Raw genomic sequence first — 18,587 nt, 5'->3', positions numbered from 1 at the left:
TCAAAGCTATTGATTACTCAAACCTATTGGTTACTAAAATGTATTGGTTACTCAAATATATTGGTTATTCAAACCTATTGGTTACTCAAGCCTATAGGCTACTAAAATGTATTGGTTACTCAAATATATTGGTTATTCAAACCTATTGGTTACTCAAGCCTATAGGCTACTAAAATGTATTGGTTACTCAAATATATTGGTTATTCAAACCTATTGGTTACTCAAGCCTAATGGTTACTCAAGCCTAATGGTTACTCAAACCTAATGGTTACTCAAACCTAATGGTTACTCAAACCTAATGGTTACTCAAGCCTATTTGTTACTCAAACCTATTGGTTATTCAAACCTATTGGTTAATCAAACCTATTGGTGACTCAAACCTATTGGTGACTCAAACCTAATGGTTACTCAAACCTAATGGTTACTCAAACCTATTGGTTATTCAAACCTATTGGTTAATCAAACCTATTGGTTATTCAAACCTATTGGTGACTCAAACCTATTGGTGACTCAAACCTATTGGTGACTCAAACCTATTGGTGACTCAAACCTAATGGTTAATCAAACCTAATGGTTACTCAAACCTATTGGTTATTCAAACCTATTGGTTACTCAAACCTATTTGTTACTCAAACCTATTGGTTATTCAAACCTATTGGTTAATCAAACCTATTGGTGACTCAAACCTATTGGTGACTCAAACCTATTTTTGATGATGGACTCATTATGAATAGTAGCAAGGATGCTACATTTCTATTTAAGAAAAATCTAGTTACAGAAACATCTGCAGGTGTGTGGTAGTGTTTGGCAAATGTTACACAGGAAATGAACGGTCCTTTATCCAGAAGAAAAACATGCACATTTTTTTTTACCAGAGATCTAGTAACGCTACACTGTTAGAAAAAAGAGTTCCAAAAGGATTCTTCGGCTGTCCCCATAAGAGAACCCTTTTTAGTTCCAGGTAGAACCCTTTTTAGTTCCAGGTAGAATAACTAATGTTATTATGCTACTTGTTAATGTTGTTACGTTATTATTCTACGTGTTTATGTTATTATACTACTTGTTTATGTTATTATGGTATTAATCTACTTGTTAATGTTATTATACTACTTGTTTATGTTATTATGTTATTAATCTACTTGTTAATATTATTATACTACTTGTTAATGTTATTATGTTATTAATCTACTTGTTAATGTTATTAATCTACTTGTTAATGTTATTATGTTATTATACTACTTGTTAATGTTATTATGTTATTACTCTACTTGTTTATGTTATGTTATTCTACTACTTGTTAATGTTATTATGTTATTAATCTACTTGTTAATGTTATTATGTTATTATACTACTTGTTAATGTTATTATGTTATTAATCTACTTGTTAATGTTATTAATCTACTTGTTAATGTTATTATACTACTTGTTAATGTTATTATACTACTTGTCAATGTTGTTATCAATCTACTTGTTAATGTTATTATACTACTTGTTAATGTTATTATGTTAATATACTACTTGTTTATGTTATTATGGTATTAATCTACTTGTTAATGTTATTATACTACTTGTTAATGTTATTATGTTATTATACTACTTGTTAATGTTAATATACTACTTGTTTATGTTATTATGGTATTAATCTACTTGTTAATGTTATTATACTACTTGTTAATGTTATTATGGTATTAATCTACTTGTTAATGTTATTATACTACTTGTTAATGTTATTATGTTATTACTCTACTTGTTTATGTTATGTTATTCTACTACTTGTTAATGTTATTATGTTATTATACTACTTGTTAATGTTATTATGTTATTATACTACTTGTTAATGTTATTATGTTATTATGCTACTTGTTAATGTTATTATGTTATTATACTACTTGTTAATGTTATTATACTACTTGTTAATGTTATTATGTTATTATACTACTTGTTAATGTTATTATGTTATTACTCTACTTGTTAATGTTATTATGTTATTATGCTACTTGTTAATGTTTTAATGCAACTTCTATGCAGCACATTAAGTCAACCTAAACTGTATTTATTTTTGCTATGTTGCAACAATGAGAAACAAGAAATGACAGAAGGCTGGGGCTACAGGAAGAGAGGAAGAGAGCATTCTGTGTCCCAAAGGGCACCCTATCCCCTGTGTAGTGCACTACTACATAGGGTTCTGGTGAAAAGTAGTGCACTACTACATCGGGCTCTGGTCTAATGTAGTGCACTATATGGTGAATAGGGCTCTGGTGAAAAGTAATGCACTATTTAGGGAATAGGGTGCCATTTGGGACACAGCCCATAGCTCATTCAGAGGAAACAGGATGCAGCAGTGGCGTTCGTTCCGTTGGCAGCGAGGTCGGTCGTTCAGTTTGTGTATGTTTCCATGGTCACAGTACGTGTGTGTCCCGTTGCCATGACGCCGAGCCAAAGGCCCTGGGGTCTGGCTAACACCTGTCATCTGCTGGGCTAAACTTAAGCAAACAGAAAAACGCTCACCCAGAGGCGGTGCTCCTAGTGGCCGGTGACTTTAATGCAGGGAAACCTAAATCAGTTTTACCTCATTTCTATCAGCATGTTAAATGTGCAACCAGAGGGAAAAAAATTCTAGACCACCTTTACTCCACAGAGACGTGTAACAAAGCTCTCCCTCACCCTCCATTTGGCAAATCTGACCATAACTCTATTCTCCTGATTCCTGCTTACAAGCAACAATTTAAGCAGGAAGCACCAGTGACTCGGTCTATAAAAAAATGGTCAGATGAAGCAGATGCTAAGCTACAGGACTGTTTTGCAGCACAGACTGGAACATGTTCTAGGATTCTTAAGATGGCATTGAGGAGTACACCACATCAGTCACTGGCTTTATCAATAAGTGCATCAAGGACGTCGTCCCCACAGTGACCGTACGTACATACCCCATCCAGAAGCCATGGATTACAGGCAACATCCGCACTGAGCTAAAGGGCAGAGCTGCCGCTTTCAAGGAGCGGGGCTCTAACCCAGAAGCTTATAAGAAATCCAGCTATGCTCTCCGACGAACCATCAAACAGGCAAAGCTTCAATACAGGACTAACACGAGGGCCCCTCAGGGGTGCGTGCTCAGTCCCCTCCTGTATTCCCTGTTCACTCATGACTGCAGAGCCAGGCACGACTCCAACACCATCATTAAGTTTGCTGATGACACAACAGTGGTAGGCCTGATTACCGACAACGATGAGACATGTACATAATTACCTCAATTACCTCGACACTGGTGCCCCCCACACATTGACACATTGACTCTGTACCGGTACCCCCTGTATATAGCCCAGGAATTGTTATTTACTGCTGATTTTTAATTATTTGTTATTCTTATCTCTTACTTTTTTAGGGATTTTCTTAAAACTGCATTGTTGGTTAAGGGCTTGTAAGTAAGCATTTCACTGTAAGGTCTACACCTGTTGTATTTGGCGCATGTGACAAATACATTTTGATTTCATGATTTGACTTGAAATCCCTGGTATTGCCCCCGTCTGTTACACACACACACACACACACACACACACACACACACACACACACACACACACACACACACACACACACGGCTGCTGTAGGCTGACTGCAGGAGTTTGGCTGTAAAGACTCACTTCCTGTGACCGCTGCCTGTCCCCTGACCTCTCTACAGTACCTGAGCCCCCTCTGTCTTTTCCCCTGCCAAGCTGCTGTTAGCACCCCATTGTTTCAACATTGTGCTGACCGCTAACAATATACAGAAGCCACCTGATTGTTTTCACAGTGGTTAGCAGCTAGCACGTTTAGCCACCTGGTGTTGTGGTGCCCTTGGGGTGAGGCAGACAATCAACTATTTCCAGATGGATGTCCTACGTAACAAACTATGAAGAAAATATTATATTTCTAAAAACATTTGTGTAAGATGTACACTACCATTCAAATGTTTGGGGTCACTTAGAGCATTTTCTGTCCATTAAAATAACATCAAATTGATAAGATATACAGTGTAGACATTGTTAATGTTGTAAATTACTATTGTAGCTGGAAACGGCTGATTTTTTACGGAATATCTACATAGGCGTACAGAGGCCCATTATCAGCAACCATCACTCCTGTGTTCCAATGGCACATTGTGTTAGCTAATCCAAGTTTATCATTTAAAAGGTGAATTGATCATTACAAAACCCTTTTGCAATTATGTTAGCACAGCTGAAAACTGTTCTGATTAAAGAAGCAAAACAACTGGCCTTCTTTAGACTAGTTGAGAATCTGGATTATCAACATTTGTGGGTTCGATTACAGGCTCAAAATGGCCAGAAACAAAGAACTTTCTTCTGAAACTCGTCAGTCTATTCTTGATCTATTCTTGTTGTGAGAAATTTCCAAGAAACTGAAGATCTCGTACAACGCTGTGCACTTCTCCTTTCACAGAACAGCGCAAACTGGCTCTAACCAGAATAGAAAGAGGAGTGGGAGGCCTCGGTGCACAACTGAGCAAGAGGACAAGTACATAAGAGTGTCTAGTTTGAGAAACAGACGCCTCACAAGTCCTCAACTGGCAGCTTCATTAAATAGTACCCGCAAAACACCAGTCTCAACATCAACAGTGAAGAGGCGATTCCGGGATGCTGGCCTTTCAGGCAGAGTTGCAAAGAAAAAGCCATATCTCAGACTGGCCAATAAAAACACAAGATGGAACTCTGCCTAGAAGGCCAGCATCCCGGAGTCGCCTCTTCACTGTACAATGCAGCTTCCTGTACTGCTTACAGCTCTACCTCCAGTTACTGTTAGAGGAATGAGCACTGTGTTCAACAATGACTGGTTACAGCTCTACCTCCAGTTACTGTTAGAGGAATGAGCACTGTGTTCAACAATGACTGGTTACAGCTCTACCTCCAGTTACTGATAGAGGAATGAGCACTGTGTTCAACAATGACTGGTTACAGCTCTACCTCCAGTTACTGATAGAGGAATGAGCACTGTGTTCAACAATGACTGGTTACAGCTCTACCTCCAGTTACTGCTAGAGGAATGAGCACTGTGTTCAACAATGACTGGTTACAGCTCTACCTCCAGTTACTGATAGAGGAATGAGCACTGTGTTCAACAATGGCTGGTTACAGCTCTACCTCCAGTTACTGTTAGAGGAATGAGCACTGTGTTCAACAATGACTGGTTACAGCTCTACCTCCAGTTACTGCTAGAGGAATGAGCACTGTGTTCAACAATGACTGGTTACAGCTCTACCTCCAGTTACTGTTAGAGGAATGAGCACTGTGTTCAACAATGACTGGTTACAGCTCTACCTCCAGTTACTGTTAGAGGAATGAGCACTGTGTTCAACAATGACTGGTTACAGCTCTACCTCCAGTTACTGCCAGAGGAATGAGCACTGTGTTCAACAATGACTGGTTACAGCTCTACCTCCAGTTACTGTTAGAGGAATGAGCACTGTGTTCAACAATGACTGGTTACAGCTCTACCTCCAGTTACTGCTAGAGGAATGAGCACTGTGTTCAACAATGACTGGTTACAGCTCTACCTCCAGTTACTGCCAGAGGAATGAGCACTGTGTTCAACAATGGCTGGTTACAGCTCTACCTCCAGTTACTGCTAGAGGAATGAGCACTGTGTTCAAGAATGACTGCTAAAGTGGGTTAAAAGGACAAATCATCAAATGCATAAAACAATATTAAACATTAAGACACGACCACTGAAAATTACTAATCTGAACCACTTACTACTTAAACTTGACAAAAATGAATAATGAAGGTTAATCATTTAATAGATGGAACCTGCATTTTTTATGTTCGCTACAACAAATATTCATGTTCAAGTTAATTCAATCATTTTAATTCAGAATACATAATGTAATTTAATGGCAAATAGTGAATAAAACATAAAACAGTGAAGTATTTACAACTTCTAAAGATAACCTAATGGGTGCTGATGTCACTTTAAGTTTTGAATACTGATATACTTTGAGTTGGGTTTACTACAATGGTTCTAGGCAACGGGAGTTAGCAGAACTAATGACTTTGTACACTGTGTTAAACAGTTAGGAATGTAGCTGAGTTAGCCTGTTTTGAATTCAGTTGACAATGCATTAGGTTGAATTGTTGAAGGTTGTATGTATTGATTGTCTTTTTTGAGGGAGACCTGGCCATCTTTGGCCTGGGTAACCCTGTCCTTAGGTGTAGTTACTCTTGAAGGAAATGTTGAATACAGCACTATATTTCTATGGACAATTGTGCAAGAATCTGTTGAACAGTTATGAACAGTTAGAAATTACTGGATCACCTTTAGGTTTGACTTGTTATTAACAATTCTACCTGTCTCTTCAGGTGTGAGAGTGAGCTGAAGGCTAGTGGCTGCCAGTTGGCTCTGGAGGAGGACGAGGGCTTCAGTGACTGGACCCAGAGGTTGGAGAAACGCAGACAGCGCCACCTGGAGGAACAGGAGTCCTGGGAGCAGCATCAGCCCCAGCAGCATCAACCCCAGCAGCAGCATCAGCCCCAGCAGCATCAGCCCCAGCAGCAGCAGCATCAACCCCAGCAGCATCAGCCCCAGCAGCAGCAGCATCAGCCCCAGCAGCATCAACCCCAGCAGCAGCATCAGCATCAACCCCAGCACCATCAACCCCAGCAGCAGCAGCAGCAGCAGCAGCAGCCCCAGCAGCATCAACCCCAGCAGCAGCAGCAGCATCAGCCCCAGCAGCATCAGCCCCAGCAGCAGCAGCATCAGCCCCAGCAGCATCAACCCCAGCAGCAGCAGCAGCATCAGCCCCAGCAGCATCAGCCCCAGCAGCAGCAGCATCAGCCCCAGCAGCATCAACCCCAGCAGCAGCATCAGCCCCAGCAGCATCAACCCCAGCAGCAGCATCAGCCCCAGCTGCTCAGGCTAAACGGAGCCTCCCCAATCAGGCCCTGCTTGAAGACACGTCCTGGACCTGGGCCCGAGGAGAGGGAGGAGAAGGAGGTAGAGTGGGAACGAAGAGCCAGCAACAAGACACAAGACGCTTCAAGAAGAGTAACAGATGACAAGGTAGAGTTACGATTGTGTACATGCCGTGCTGTATCCAATCATCACTCAAGTCACAGTGTAGTCTTTATTCACGGCAGGGCAAAGAGGGGAAAACTGTTGTTTGGGCAGTGATGCCAAACTTGACCGAACTTTAGACGAGTTGATGCCAATGACGTTTGATGCCAGAACTCAAATTGGACTATAAAGTGTTCTTCTAAATGCTGTTTTGTTTTTAGGTAGTGGAGAAGAAGAAATCTGAGCTGAAGATCTCCTACACCTCTAAAGTCATGAGACACGTCAACAGTAACGGTGAAGCATCTGGAGCGGAAGTGACCTCATACCTAGTTGCAGGGAAACTGTCTCCAAGGTAACAAACCTAAAATAGTCTATATGTGTGTCCAAAATGGCACTCGAATCCTTATATAGAGCCTCATCTGGCCAAAAGTAGTGCATTATATAGGGATTAGGGTGCCATTTTGTCTGGTATAAAGTAGTGCACTATAATGGGAATAGGGTTCCATTTGGCTGGCCTAAAGTAGTGCACTATAACGGGAATAGGGTGCCATGTGGTTGGTCTAAAGTAGTGCACTATCAGAGGAATAGGGTGCCATTTTGGACACAGCTTCAGACTGGGGCCAGATCTCACTATTGTAATGTCCAAATTCAATTTAAAGAGGAGGAGAACTCAACACAAAGACTGAAGCTGTCTGAGTTTCTTTATTTATAGTTTCCTTAGTTTCAGTCTTAGCTTCCTGCTACAGATGGAGGATCTTCATTTGAGACAGTTTGCTACAGCAGGAAAATAATCCTGCAGCAACAGGAAATGTGAATTATAAAGTGGATTATTATTAATGGACATTTTTGAAGCGGTTGATACATTTTCCATAAGGATAAATCAAGTCTGAAATTGAAAAGTGGAAATTACAAATTTCAGAAGCCTTTTTAAACCTCAAATAGACTAGAAGTTTTACATTTCCTGCATTGAAGGAAAGCTCTCCTGCAACACGACGATCAAATGAAAATCCTACATCTGTATGAGTGATTGCTTGTAGAGAGAGAACAGTAACTTCTGTAAAGCATCTATCAGTTCCTACTTCATACTGAACTGAAAAAGACGCATGACAAGATCAGTGACTCTCATCACTTCCTGTATTGGCTAGCTCAACATCCTTCCTTAATTTAACCAAGCCTTTAGAGTGAGCTACTATAGGGTGTTGAGACACAGCTAGAGACACAGATAGAGATGGCTGAGACACAGATAGTCTTGGATGAGACACAGCTAGAGACACAGATAGAGATGGCTGAGACACAGATAGAGATGGCTGAGACACAGATAGAGATGGCTGAGACACAGATAGAGACGGCTGAGACACAGATAGAGACGGCTGAGACACAGATAGAGACGGCTGAGACACAGATAGAGACGGCTGAGACACAGATAGAGACGGCTGAGACACAGATAGAGATGGCTGAGACACAGATAGTCTTGGATGAGACACAGGAAGACATGGATGACAAACTGAAAGACATGGCTGAGACACAGATAGTCATGACTGAGACACAGATAGAGATGGCTGAGACACAGATAGTCATGGAGGAGACACAGAAAGAGATGGATGACACCCCGAAAGACATGGTTGAGACACAGATAGTCTTGGACGAGACACCGAAAGCCATGGATGAGACACAGATAGTCATGGATGAGACACCGAAAGAGATGGATGAGATGCCTACTTCTTCCTTGTTTGTCACTGAAGGAGACAGGTAAAGATTTTAAAGCAAACTGAGGGAATCTTGTTGATTGATAAGATGAGAACTGTCCAAAGTAGTTCATAACTACAGCAGTGGAGATATTAGAAGGTGTTACATTTGTAATGCAGTTTGATCATAGTGAGAGACGGAGCAGCTTCCTCCAACCTCTCCTCTCCTCTCCTCTCCTCTCCTCTCCTCTCCTCTCCTCTCCTCTCCTCTCCTCTCCTCTCCTCTCCTCTCCTCTCCTCTCCTCTCCTCTCCTCTCCTCTCCTCTCCTTTCCTCTACTCCAGTCGCAGTGGCAGCTTGGGAGGGCAGAGAAAGGAGGAGGTGGATGGAGAGGTTACCGTGGGGCTGCTGGAGACAGAGAAGACACCAGGCCAGGGACAGGGCACCCTAGAACAGCTGAGACAGAGACAGCAGGAAGACCAGGAGGAGATGGAGGAGTTGAACCGCAGGAGAGAGGAGAAACGCAGAGCCAGGGAGGAGGAGGAGCACCAGAGAGAGAAAGAGGAGCAGCACAGACAGGAGCAGGAGGAGGTGAGACCTGGCTCTGTTATAATGAATGAGAAGGAGGTACCAGTCAGATCCTAGATCAGCACTCCTACTCCGAGACTGGTATGTACACTATCTGAGTATGTATATGCATGTCGATGCATGTTGGTAACACTTCCTATGAACACCTTCTTCATAATGCATTGTAAGCACATTTTTAAAACCTTGTGAGCTCTGACATAATGCATTATAATGCCTAGCATGCACAACAGAGGCCTGTTCAGCCTCATATATGTATGGGTGTTGTTCTAATGTAGTTTCTCTGTCTGCAGGAGGAGAGGAAGAGGGGGTGGTGTTCTAATGTAGTTTCTCTGTCTGCAGGAGGAGAGGAAGAGGGTGTGTTCTAATGTAGTTCCTCTGTCTGCAGGAGGAGAGGAAGAGGGTGTGTTCTAATGTAGTTTCTCTGTCTGCAGGAGAAGAGGAAGAGGGTGTGTTCTAATGTAGTTCCTCTGTCTGCAGGAGGAGAGGAAGAGGGTGTGTTCTAATGTAGTTTATCTGTCTGCAGGAGGAGAGGAAGAGGGTGTGTTCTAATGTAGTTTATCTGTCTGCAGGAGGAGAGGAAGAGGGTGTGTTCTAATGTAGTTTCTCTGTCTGCAGGAGGAGAGGAAGAGGGTGTGTTCTAATGTAGTTCCTCTGTCTGCAGGAGGAGAGGAAGAGGGTGTGTTCTAATGTAGTTTCTCTGTCTGCAGGAGGAGAGGAAGAGGGGGTGTTCTAATGTAGTTTCTCCGTCTGCAGGAGGAGAGGAAGAGGGTGTGTTGTTCTAATGTAGTTTCTCTGTCTGCAGGAGAAGAGGAAGAGGGTGTGTTCTAATGTAGTTTCTCTGTCTGCAGGAGGAGAGGAAGAGGGTGTGTTCTAATGTAGTTCCTCTGTCTGCAGGAGGAGAGGAAGAGGGTGTGTTCTAATGTAGTTTCTCTGTCTGCAGGAGGAGAGGAAGAGGGTGTGTTCTAATGTAGTTCCTCTGTCTGCAGGAGGAGAGGAAGAGGGTGTGTTCTAATGTAGTTTCTCTGTCTGCAGGAGGAGAGGAAGAGGGGGTGTTGTTCTAATGTAGTTTCTCTGTCTGCAGGAGGAGAGGAAGAGGGGGTGTTGTTCTAATGTAGTTTCTCCGTCTGCAGGAGGAGAGGAAGAGGGTGTTGTTCTAATGTAGTTTATCTGTCTGCAGGAGGAGAGGAAGAGGGTGTGTTCTAATGTAGTTTCTCTGTCTGCAGGAGGAGAGGAAGAGGGGGTGTTGTTCTAATGTAGTTTCTCTGTCTGCAGGAGGAGAGGAAGAGGGGGTGTTGTTCTAATGTAGTTTCTCTGTCTGCAGGAGGAGAGGAAGAGGGGGTGTTGTTCTAATGTAGTTTCTCTGTCTGCAGGAGGAGAGGAAGAGGGTGTGTTCTAATGTAGTTTCTCTGTCTGCAGGAGGAGAGGAAGAGGGGGTGTTGTTCTAATGTAGTTTCTCTGTCTGCAGGAGGAGAGGAAGAGGGTGTGTTCTAATGTAGTTTCTCTGTCTGCAGGAGGAGAGGAAGAGGGGGTGTGTTGTTCTAATGTAGTTTCTCTGTCTGCAGGAGGAGAGGAAGAGGGGGTGTTCTAATGTAGTTTCTCCGTCTACAGGAGGAGAGGAAGAGGGTGAAAGACGGGATGGAGAGTAAGAGGATGTCGGCTTCAGAGAGAAGGATGAAGAACCTCAGTATTTCCAGCATTGAGGGAGACGAGTCCTTCAGCCCCTTCAGTCCCATGAGCCCCACCTTCAAGGTACTACTGATGTCCCGGTATCTATCAATCAATCAATCGATCACATAACTTCAAGATACTTCTGATTTCCCATATCATTTACCACCATACACGTCACCTTGTCATTCACCTATCATCTAATCACATGCCCACAGATGTAGAGAACATGATTTTTATTAGAACCAAAAAGGTTTAAATTGATTTCTTCTTATACAGGATGTAGCCCCTAAAAACCTTCTAGGATGTATTTCACAGCATATCAGTCCCCTTTCTGTTCACTCTGCCATGCGGACTCACACAGTGTTACTGTGCTTGATGTAGCATGTCTGTCACTGTGTTCTGTTCCATTCTTCATGCCATCCTACCAGAAACTACTCCTTCTGTTCTACCCAGTAAGTTCTAGACTGTCTGTAAGTGTAGTGTGTCGATGGATATAACTGTGTTGGCTCTGTGATGTGAAGTGAGAGTCCTGTATGGTCTGTGGTTGTATGACAGGTAACACCAGTCTCTAGAGTCTGATATCAGTATGACTAGTCACACTGGCTTCCTTTGGTTCCGTTTTGACTTGGTTCATTTGTTTTCAGAAAATGTTTTCAACACTCTTTCTCAGACAAAATGAACCATGATAGATTTGAAACAAACCTTCTAGTCTGAGACACCTTTTACTAACTACTAAATATGATATACCTTCAGAATCAACTCCTTGATGAACAAAACAGTTTGTCTTGTCAATCTTGTCGTAGAACACAAAAGACAATGTTGACTACAGGATCACTTCTCTATATTTATTCTCTCCCTTGGTGTCATCACACCCCCACACCACCTCTCCACCTCTTGCATGTCATGTTGACACATCATCCTATATTTCTTCCCCTTGATGTTTTTTTAAGTGTGAAGAAATGCTTCCTGTGTTGACAGCATGTAGAGAGTTTTAGTCTGTGTTCTAACATCCATACTGGTCTACCTTTTAGAATCCACTATGTTACTATGGATATTGGAACAGAGCCTTTGTGTGCCTTCCAAATGGAACCCTATTCCCTTTATAGTGCACTACTGTTGACCAGGGCCCATGGGGTGCCAGAATAGGGTTCCATTGGGGACATAGATGTTGTGTTGTGCTATGTGTGTAGCTGCGTGTGGTTAGCTTTCCTTAAACACTCCAACACTTCACGGATTGTCATGGGTTAATTCATGTCTTCATGGGTTAATCCATTTTTTTATGGGTTAATTCATGGATCGTCATGGGTTAATTCATGTCTTTATGGGAAAGCACCCGACTTTCTTTTCTGGCTCACAGCTAAATAGGATGTACCATGCGTTTACATTGCTCAATAGCAACCTTGTTAATGTGCCAACTGTTCAGTCATAACCAATGAAATGACTCACTCAATCCAATTTTTTCTGTGCTTCTGTTAAACCAGTAAAGCACTAGTAATACTCCTATTACAAGTAGGAGTGGTGCAGCGGTCTAAGGCACTGCATCTCAGTGCTTGAGGCGTCACTACAGACACCCTGGTTTGATTCCAGGCTGTATCACAACCAGCCGTGATTGGGAGTTCCATAGGGCGGTGCACAATTGGCCCAGCGTCGTCAAGGTTTGGCTGGTGTAGGCCGTCATTGTAAATAAGAATTTATTCTTAACTGACTTGTCTAGTTAAATAAAGGTTCAATAAAATACATTTACATACAAATATATTTTCCTTAAAATCAATTGGACAAAACACAAAGATTTAGGAAACTATTAGGAAAATAAACCATTTCGACTGTGGAAAAGTGTTCCTCTTACTGTATGTATCTATCTGATCGAAAAGAAATTGTCTGCAGCAGTGGCATTGGCTTGTGTCTTTCCTGTCATCAATGTGCTTCCCTGTGATGTGTGTCCTTCCAGAATGACACCGAGGAGAGGATGACGTCTGAGAATACCTGCACGGTGAGTTTCACCTTGGAGACCCAGGGTTCCAGAGGACAAACGTATTTCAGAATATTTCATCCAAATCCAAATTATTCTGTGTTGTTTTAGATTCTGTCCCCCCGTTAGATTCTGTTCCCTGTTTGCTTTTATAACTAAACAGAAAGGAAAAAGTTCTAATAAATCTCAAGGAATCATCAGCATGATATTTGTTGTTGTATATGACGCATTACTACAGAGATCTGGATCGATTTTTACTTCAAATGTGATACAAAAGTTTGGTGCTTCCTAATCTGAAGGGGGAAACATAATATAACAGAACACAGAATGATTATTTTTATGTGGATTAAAGGTTCTGGAACATTGACCCCATGCAGGGGTCATTCCAGGTTAAAGGTCACCATGGGGTCAACTGTGACACAAAGGTTCCGTTCTGTTGTGTTCTGTGTGGTCGTAACGTGACACCACTTGTCAGCTGTCTGTCTTTTTGATGTCATTCTGCGCTTCATACAAACTCAGCTCTTGTTTCTAGCCTGGTCCCAGATCTGTTTGTGCTGTCTTGCCAAATATAGACATTGTCATGCATCAATGACGATATGAGTTGGCAAGACAACCCAAACAGATCCGGGAAAAAGCGATCCTGTTTCACCTTCCCTCCAAAGACATTCTGAGCCGTTGTTACTACATCAGCAACAGGAAGGTGTCCATATTATGAGCCATGCTGATGGGTAATATATTGACAACTTAAAGGGGAAGATTGTTCCTTTCAACTTACTGTGTGCCCCCTACATACACCTTTAACAGGTCATGACAGTATCATACACCTTTAACAGGTCATGACAGTATCATACACCTTTAACAGGTCATGACAGTATCATACACCTTTAACAGGTCATGACAGTATCATACACCTTTAACAGGTCATGACAGTATCATACACCTTTAACAGGTCATGACAGTATCATACACCTTTAACAGGTCATGACAGTATTATACACCTTTAACAGGTCAGACAGTATTATACACCTTTAACAGGTCATGACAGTATCATACACCTTTAACAGGTCATGACAGTATTATACACCTTTAACAGGTCATGACAGTATCATACACCTTTAACAGGTCATGACAATATTATATACCTTTAACAGGTCATGACAGTATAAACCACAAATGCTTTAACGAGAAGGAATGCTTTGGAATTGTAGGAATACTCTGTATTGATAATGTAGGGCTACTGTAGATAAATAATGGTGGGCTACTGTAGATTGATAATGTAGGGCTACTGTAGATTGATAATGTAGGGCTACTATAGATAAATAATGTAGGGCTACTGTAGATTGATAATGTAGGGCTACTGTAGATTGAAGTTGTTAGCAGTTATGCTAGGTAGCTTCAGATATATTATCTCACAATACAAACCCAGTGTACTTGTTCCCCTCCTCAGATCAACGAGAGGACTGAGTCTCTCAACCGCTCTTTGCAGAAAAGGTGAGTGAAAATATCTGAAGTCAAATAGTTGACTTTCTTCATGAGCAGAATGTAATAAAGTAGACAAACTGTTCTCTAATTAGCGAAATAGAAAAGCAGGGATTTGGCAGGCGCTACGCTCTCTCTCTCTCTCTCTCTCTCTCTCTCTGTCTCTCTGTCTCTCTGTCTCTCTGTCTCTCTCTCTGTCTCTCTGTCTCTCTTTGTTGCATCACCTCTTTGTCAGTGATGATTTATGCGTACTAAGTCAAACCAGATGTGTTTTCTTTGGTGGCTGCTGGTAAGATAGATGGGCGATATGCTTCCAGAGGAGCCTCGCGCTGAGATAGATTAGATATCTGATCCTATAGCAGCCGTGTGGTGGAATACATTAGATATCTGATCCTATAGCAGCCGTGTGGTGGAATACATTAGATATCTGATCCTATAGCAGCCGTGTGGTGGAATACATTACATATCTGATCCTATAGCAGCCGTGTGGTGGAATACATTACATATCTGATCATAAAGCAGCTGTGTGGTTAGATAGATACACCCTAACACTCGTATAGCCGGTGCAACAGGTACGCTCCTCATGGTGAGATAGAGATAGTACGCTCATGTAGCAGCCGCCAGGCTCCTTTCTGTCTGCAGCTGTCCATTACTGATGCTAACTGGCTCCACCTCTACCCTGCTGTCCCGCTGTGGGATATAGAAAGGGATTCATATTGGGATAGCAGCTTTAAATCAGACATAGAAAAGCCATGAGGACTTTTATGATAGTGTTGTGTTTTTTTGTTCGTCCCCAGAGAATGGTGAGAGAGAGGAATTAGCTAGGAGTCTGAGGTTCTTAAGACAGAGAATGGTGAGAGAGAGGAATTAGCTAGGAGTCTGAGGGCCTTATTAAGACAGAGAATGGTGAGAGAGAGGAATTAGCTAGGAGTCTGAGGGCCTTAAGACAGAGAATGGTGAGAGAGAGGAATTAGCTAGGAGTCTGAGGGCCTTATTAAGACAGAGAATGGTGAGGGATAGCATTAACTAGGAGTCTGAGGGCCTTACGACAGAGAATGGTGAGGGAGAGGAATTAGCTAGGAGTCTGAGGGCCTTATTAAGACAGAGAATGGTGAGAGAGAGGAATTAGCTAAGAGTCTGAGGGCCTTAAGACAGAGAATGGTGAGGGATAGCATTAACTAGGAGTCTGAGGGCCTTATTAAGACAGAGAATGGTGAGGGATAGCATTAACTAGGAGTCTGAGGGCCTTACGACAGAGAATGGTGAGGGAGAGGAATTAGCTAGGAGTCTGAGGGCCTTATTAAGACAGAGAATGGTGAGAGAGAGGAATTAGCTAGGAGTCTGAGGGCCTTAAGACAGAGAATGGTGAGGGATAGCATTAACTAGGAGTCTGAGGGCCTTATTAAGACAGAGAATGGTGAGGGATAGCATTAACTAGGAGTCTGAGGTTCTTAAGACAGAGAATGGTGAGGGATAGCATTAACTAGGAGTCTGAGGTTCTTAAGACAGAGAATGGTGAGGGATAGCATTAACTAGGAGTCTGAGGGCCTTATTAAGACAGAGAATGGTGAGGGATAGCACTAACTAGGAGTCTGAGGTTCTTAAGACAGAGAATGGTGAGGGATAGCATTAACTAGGAGTCTGAGGGCCTTATTAAGACAGAGAATGGTGAGGGATAGCATTAGCTAGGAGTCTGAGGGCCTTATTAAGACAGAGAATGGTGAGGGATAGCATTAACTAGGAGTCTGAGGGCCTTATTAAGACAGAGAATGGTGAGGGATAGCATTAACTAGGAGTCTGAGGGCCTTATTAAGACAGAGAATGGTGAGGGATAGCATTAACTAGGAGTCTGAGGGCCTTATTAAGAGATGAAATCATCAGGTGAGCTGGTGTTTTATTGCCTCTCTGTTTCCCATCCGTCAGAGGACACACACACACACACATAAACATGCACGCAGGCACACACACTCACACACACACACACTTGTAAGAGGGAACATTGCGTGAGGATAATAGCCCCTTTCATAAAATGTGAACATGATGGAACGCATCATCAGAGAGTCAATGACATCATCGTAACTAATGGTAACCCAAACACCCTCAACACAAAACATCTGTCACTGTCTCTGTTGGTGGAAGACACTGCTAATAAAGTTTAAAGATTTCCGGTGTCACATTTATCTGGCCAAAATCAGAGGGACAGGAAGATATTATATTAAAGCAGATGGAAGACATCACTGTTTAGAGGATCTCTGATATTGTCTATAGATATTATATTAAAGCAGGTGGAAGACATCACTGTTTAGAGGATCTCTGATATAGTCTATAGATATTATATTAAAGCAGGTGGAAGACATCACTGTTTAGAGGATCTCTGATATTGTCTATAGATATTATATTAAAGCAGGTGGAAGACATCACTGTTTAGAGGATAGTCTGTGTTGATACAGTTGAAGTCGGAAGTTTACATACAGCTCAGCCAAATACATTCAAACTCCATTTTTCACAATTCCTGACATTTAATCCTAGTAAATATTCCCTGTCCTAGATCAGTTAGGATCACCACTTTATTTTAAGAATGTGAAATGTCAGAATAATAGTAGAAAGAATGATTGATTTCAGCTTTTATTTCTTTCATCACATTCCCAGTGGGTCAGAAGTTTACATACGCTCAATTAGTATTTGGTAGTATTGCCTTTAAATTGTTTAACTTGGGTCAAACGTTTCAGGTAGCCTTCCACAAGCTTCCCACAATATGTTGGGTGAATTTTGGCCCATTCCTCCTGACAGAGCTGGTGTAACTGAGTCAGGTTTGTAGGCCTCCTTGCTCGCACACAATTTTTCAGTTCTGCCCACAAATTTTCTTTAGGATTGAGGTCAGGGCTTTGTGATGGCCACTCCAATACCTAGACTTTGTTGTCCTTAAGACATTTTTAAGCCATAACTTTGGAAGTATGCTTGGGGTCATTGTTCATTTGGAAGACCCATTTGCGACCAAGCTTTAACTTCCTGACTGATGTCTTGAGATGTTGCTTCAATATATCCACATCATTTTCCTTCCTCATGATGCTATTTCTTTTGTGAAGTGCACCAGTCCCTCCTGCAGCAAAGCACCCCCACAACATGATGCTGCCACCCCCGTGCTTCACGGTTGGATGGTGTTCTTCGGCTTGCAAGCCTCCCCCTTTTTCCTCCAAACATAACGATGGTCATTATGGCCAAACAGTTCTATTTTTGTTTCATCAGACCAGAGGACATTTCTCCAAAAAGTACGATCTTTGTCCCCATGTGCAGTTGCAAACCATAGTCTGGCTTTTTATGGCGGTTTTGGAGCAGTGGCTTCTTCCCTGCTGAGCAGCCTTTCAGGTTATGTCGATATAGGACTTGTTTTACTGTGGATATAGATACTTTTGTACCTGTTTCCTCCAGCATCTTCACAAGGTCCTTTGCTATTGTTCTGGGATTGAATTGCACTTTTCGCACCAAAGTACGTTCGTCTCTTGGAGACAGAAGGCCTCCTTCCTGAGTGGTATGACGGCTGTGTGGTCCCATGGTGTTTAAACTTGCGTACTATTGTTTGTACAGATGAGCATGGTACCTTCAGGCGTTGGACCAGACTTGTGGAGGTCTACAATTTTTCTTCTGAGGTCTTGACTGATTTCTTTTGATTTTCCCATGATGTCAAGCAAAGAGGCACTGAGTTCGAAGGTATGCCTTGAAATACATCCACAGGTACACCTCCAATTGACTCAAATTATGTCAATTAGGATATCAGAAGCTTCTAAAGCCATGACATCATTTTCTGGAATTTTCCAAGCTGTTTAAAGGCAGTCAACTTAGTGTATGTAAACGTCTGACTCACTGGAATTGTGATACAGTGAATTATAAGTGAAGTAATCTGTCTGTAAACAATTGTTGGAAAAATTACTTGCGTCATGCACAAAGTAGATGTCCTAACCGACTTGCCAAAACTAGTTTGTTAACAAGAAATCTGTGGAGTGGTTGAAAACGAGTTTTAATGACTCCAACCTAAGTGTATGTAAACTTCTGACTTCAACTGTATGTGGTCTAGTCTGTTTGACATTTCCAGATATAGTCTGTGTTTATATGTGGTCTAGTCTGTTAGACATCCTGGTCAGACTAGAGAGGTCCTGC

The 18,587-nt window shown here is 42.0% G+C and overlaps 1 protein-coding gene across 2 annotated transcripts in view; it reads left to right on the top strand.

Annotated features, from left to right (window-relative positions):
• LOC106593528 (non-muscle caldesmon) overlaps positions 1-18,587 on the top strand; it is a 110,333-nt gene that overhangs the window by 67,538 nt on the left and 24,208 nt on the right. The window contains exons 3-8 of one of the 2 annotated variants that reach the window (XM_045708675.1): positions 6,351-7,050; positions 7,266-7,396; positions 9,073-9,319; positions 10,925-11,065; positions 12,933-12,974; positions 14,401-14,444. In XM_045708675.1, the coding sequence (XP_045564631.1) occupies positions 6,351-7,050; positions 7,266-7,396; positions 9,073-9,319; positions 10,925-11,065; positions 12,933-12,974; positions 14,401-14,444 (1,305 nt within the window). The remainder of the gene's footprint in view (positions 1-6,350; positions 7,051-7,265; positions 7,397-9,072; positions 9,320-10,924; positions 11,066-12,932; positions 12,975-14,400; positions 14,445-18,587) is intronic. The other variant, XM_045708676.1, reaches the window with a different exon arrangement.

The sequence above is a fragment of the Salmo salar genome, chromosome ssa26, assembly GCF_905237065.1.
Source record: "Salmo salar chromosome ssa26, Ssal_v3.1, whole genome shotgun sequence".
NCBI lineage: Eukaryota > Metazoa > Chordata > Actinopteri > Salmoniformes > Salmonidae > Salmo > Salmo salar.
This window is presented reverse-complemented; position numbering and strand designations above follow the sequence as displayed.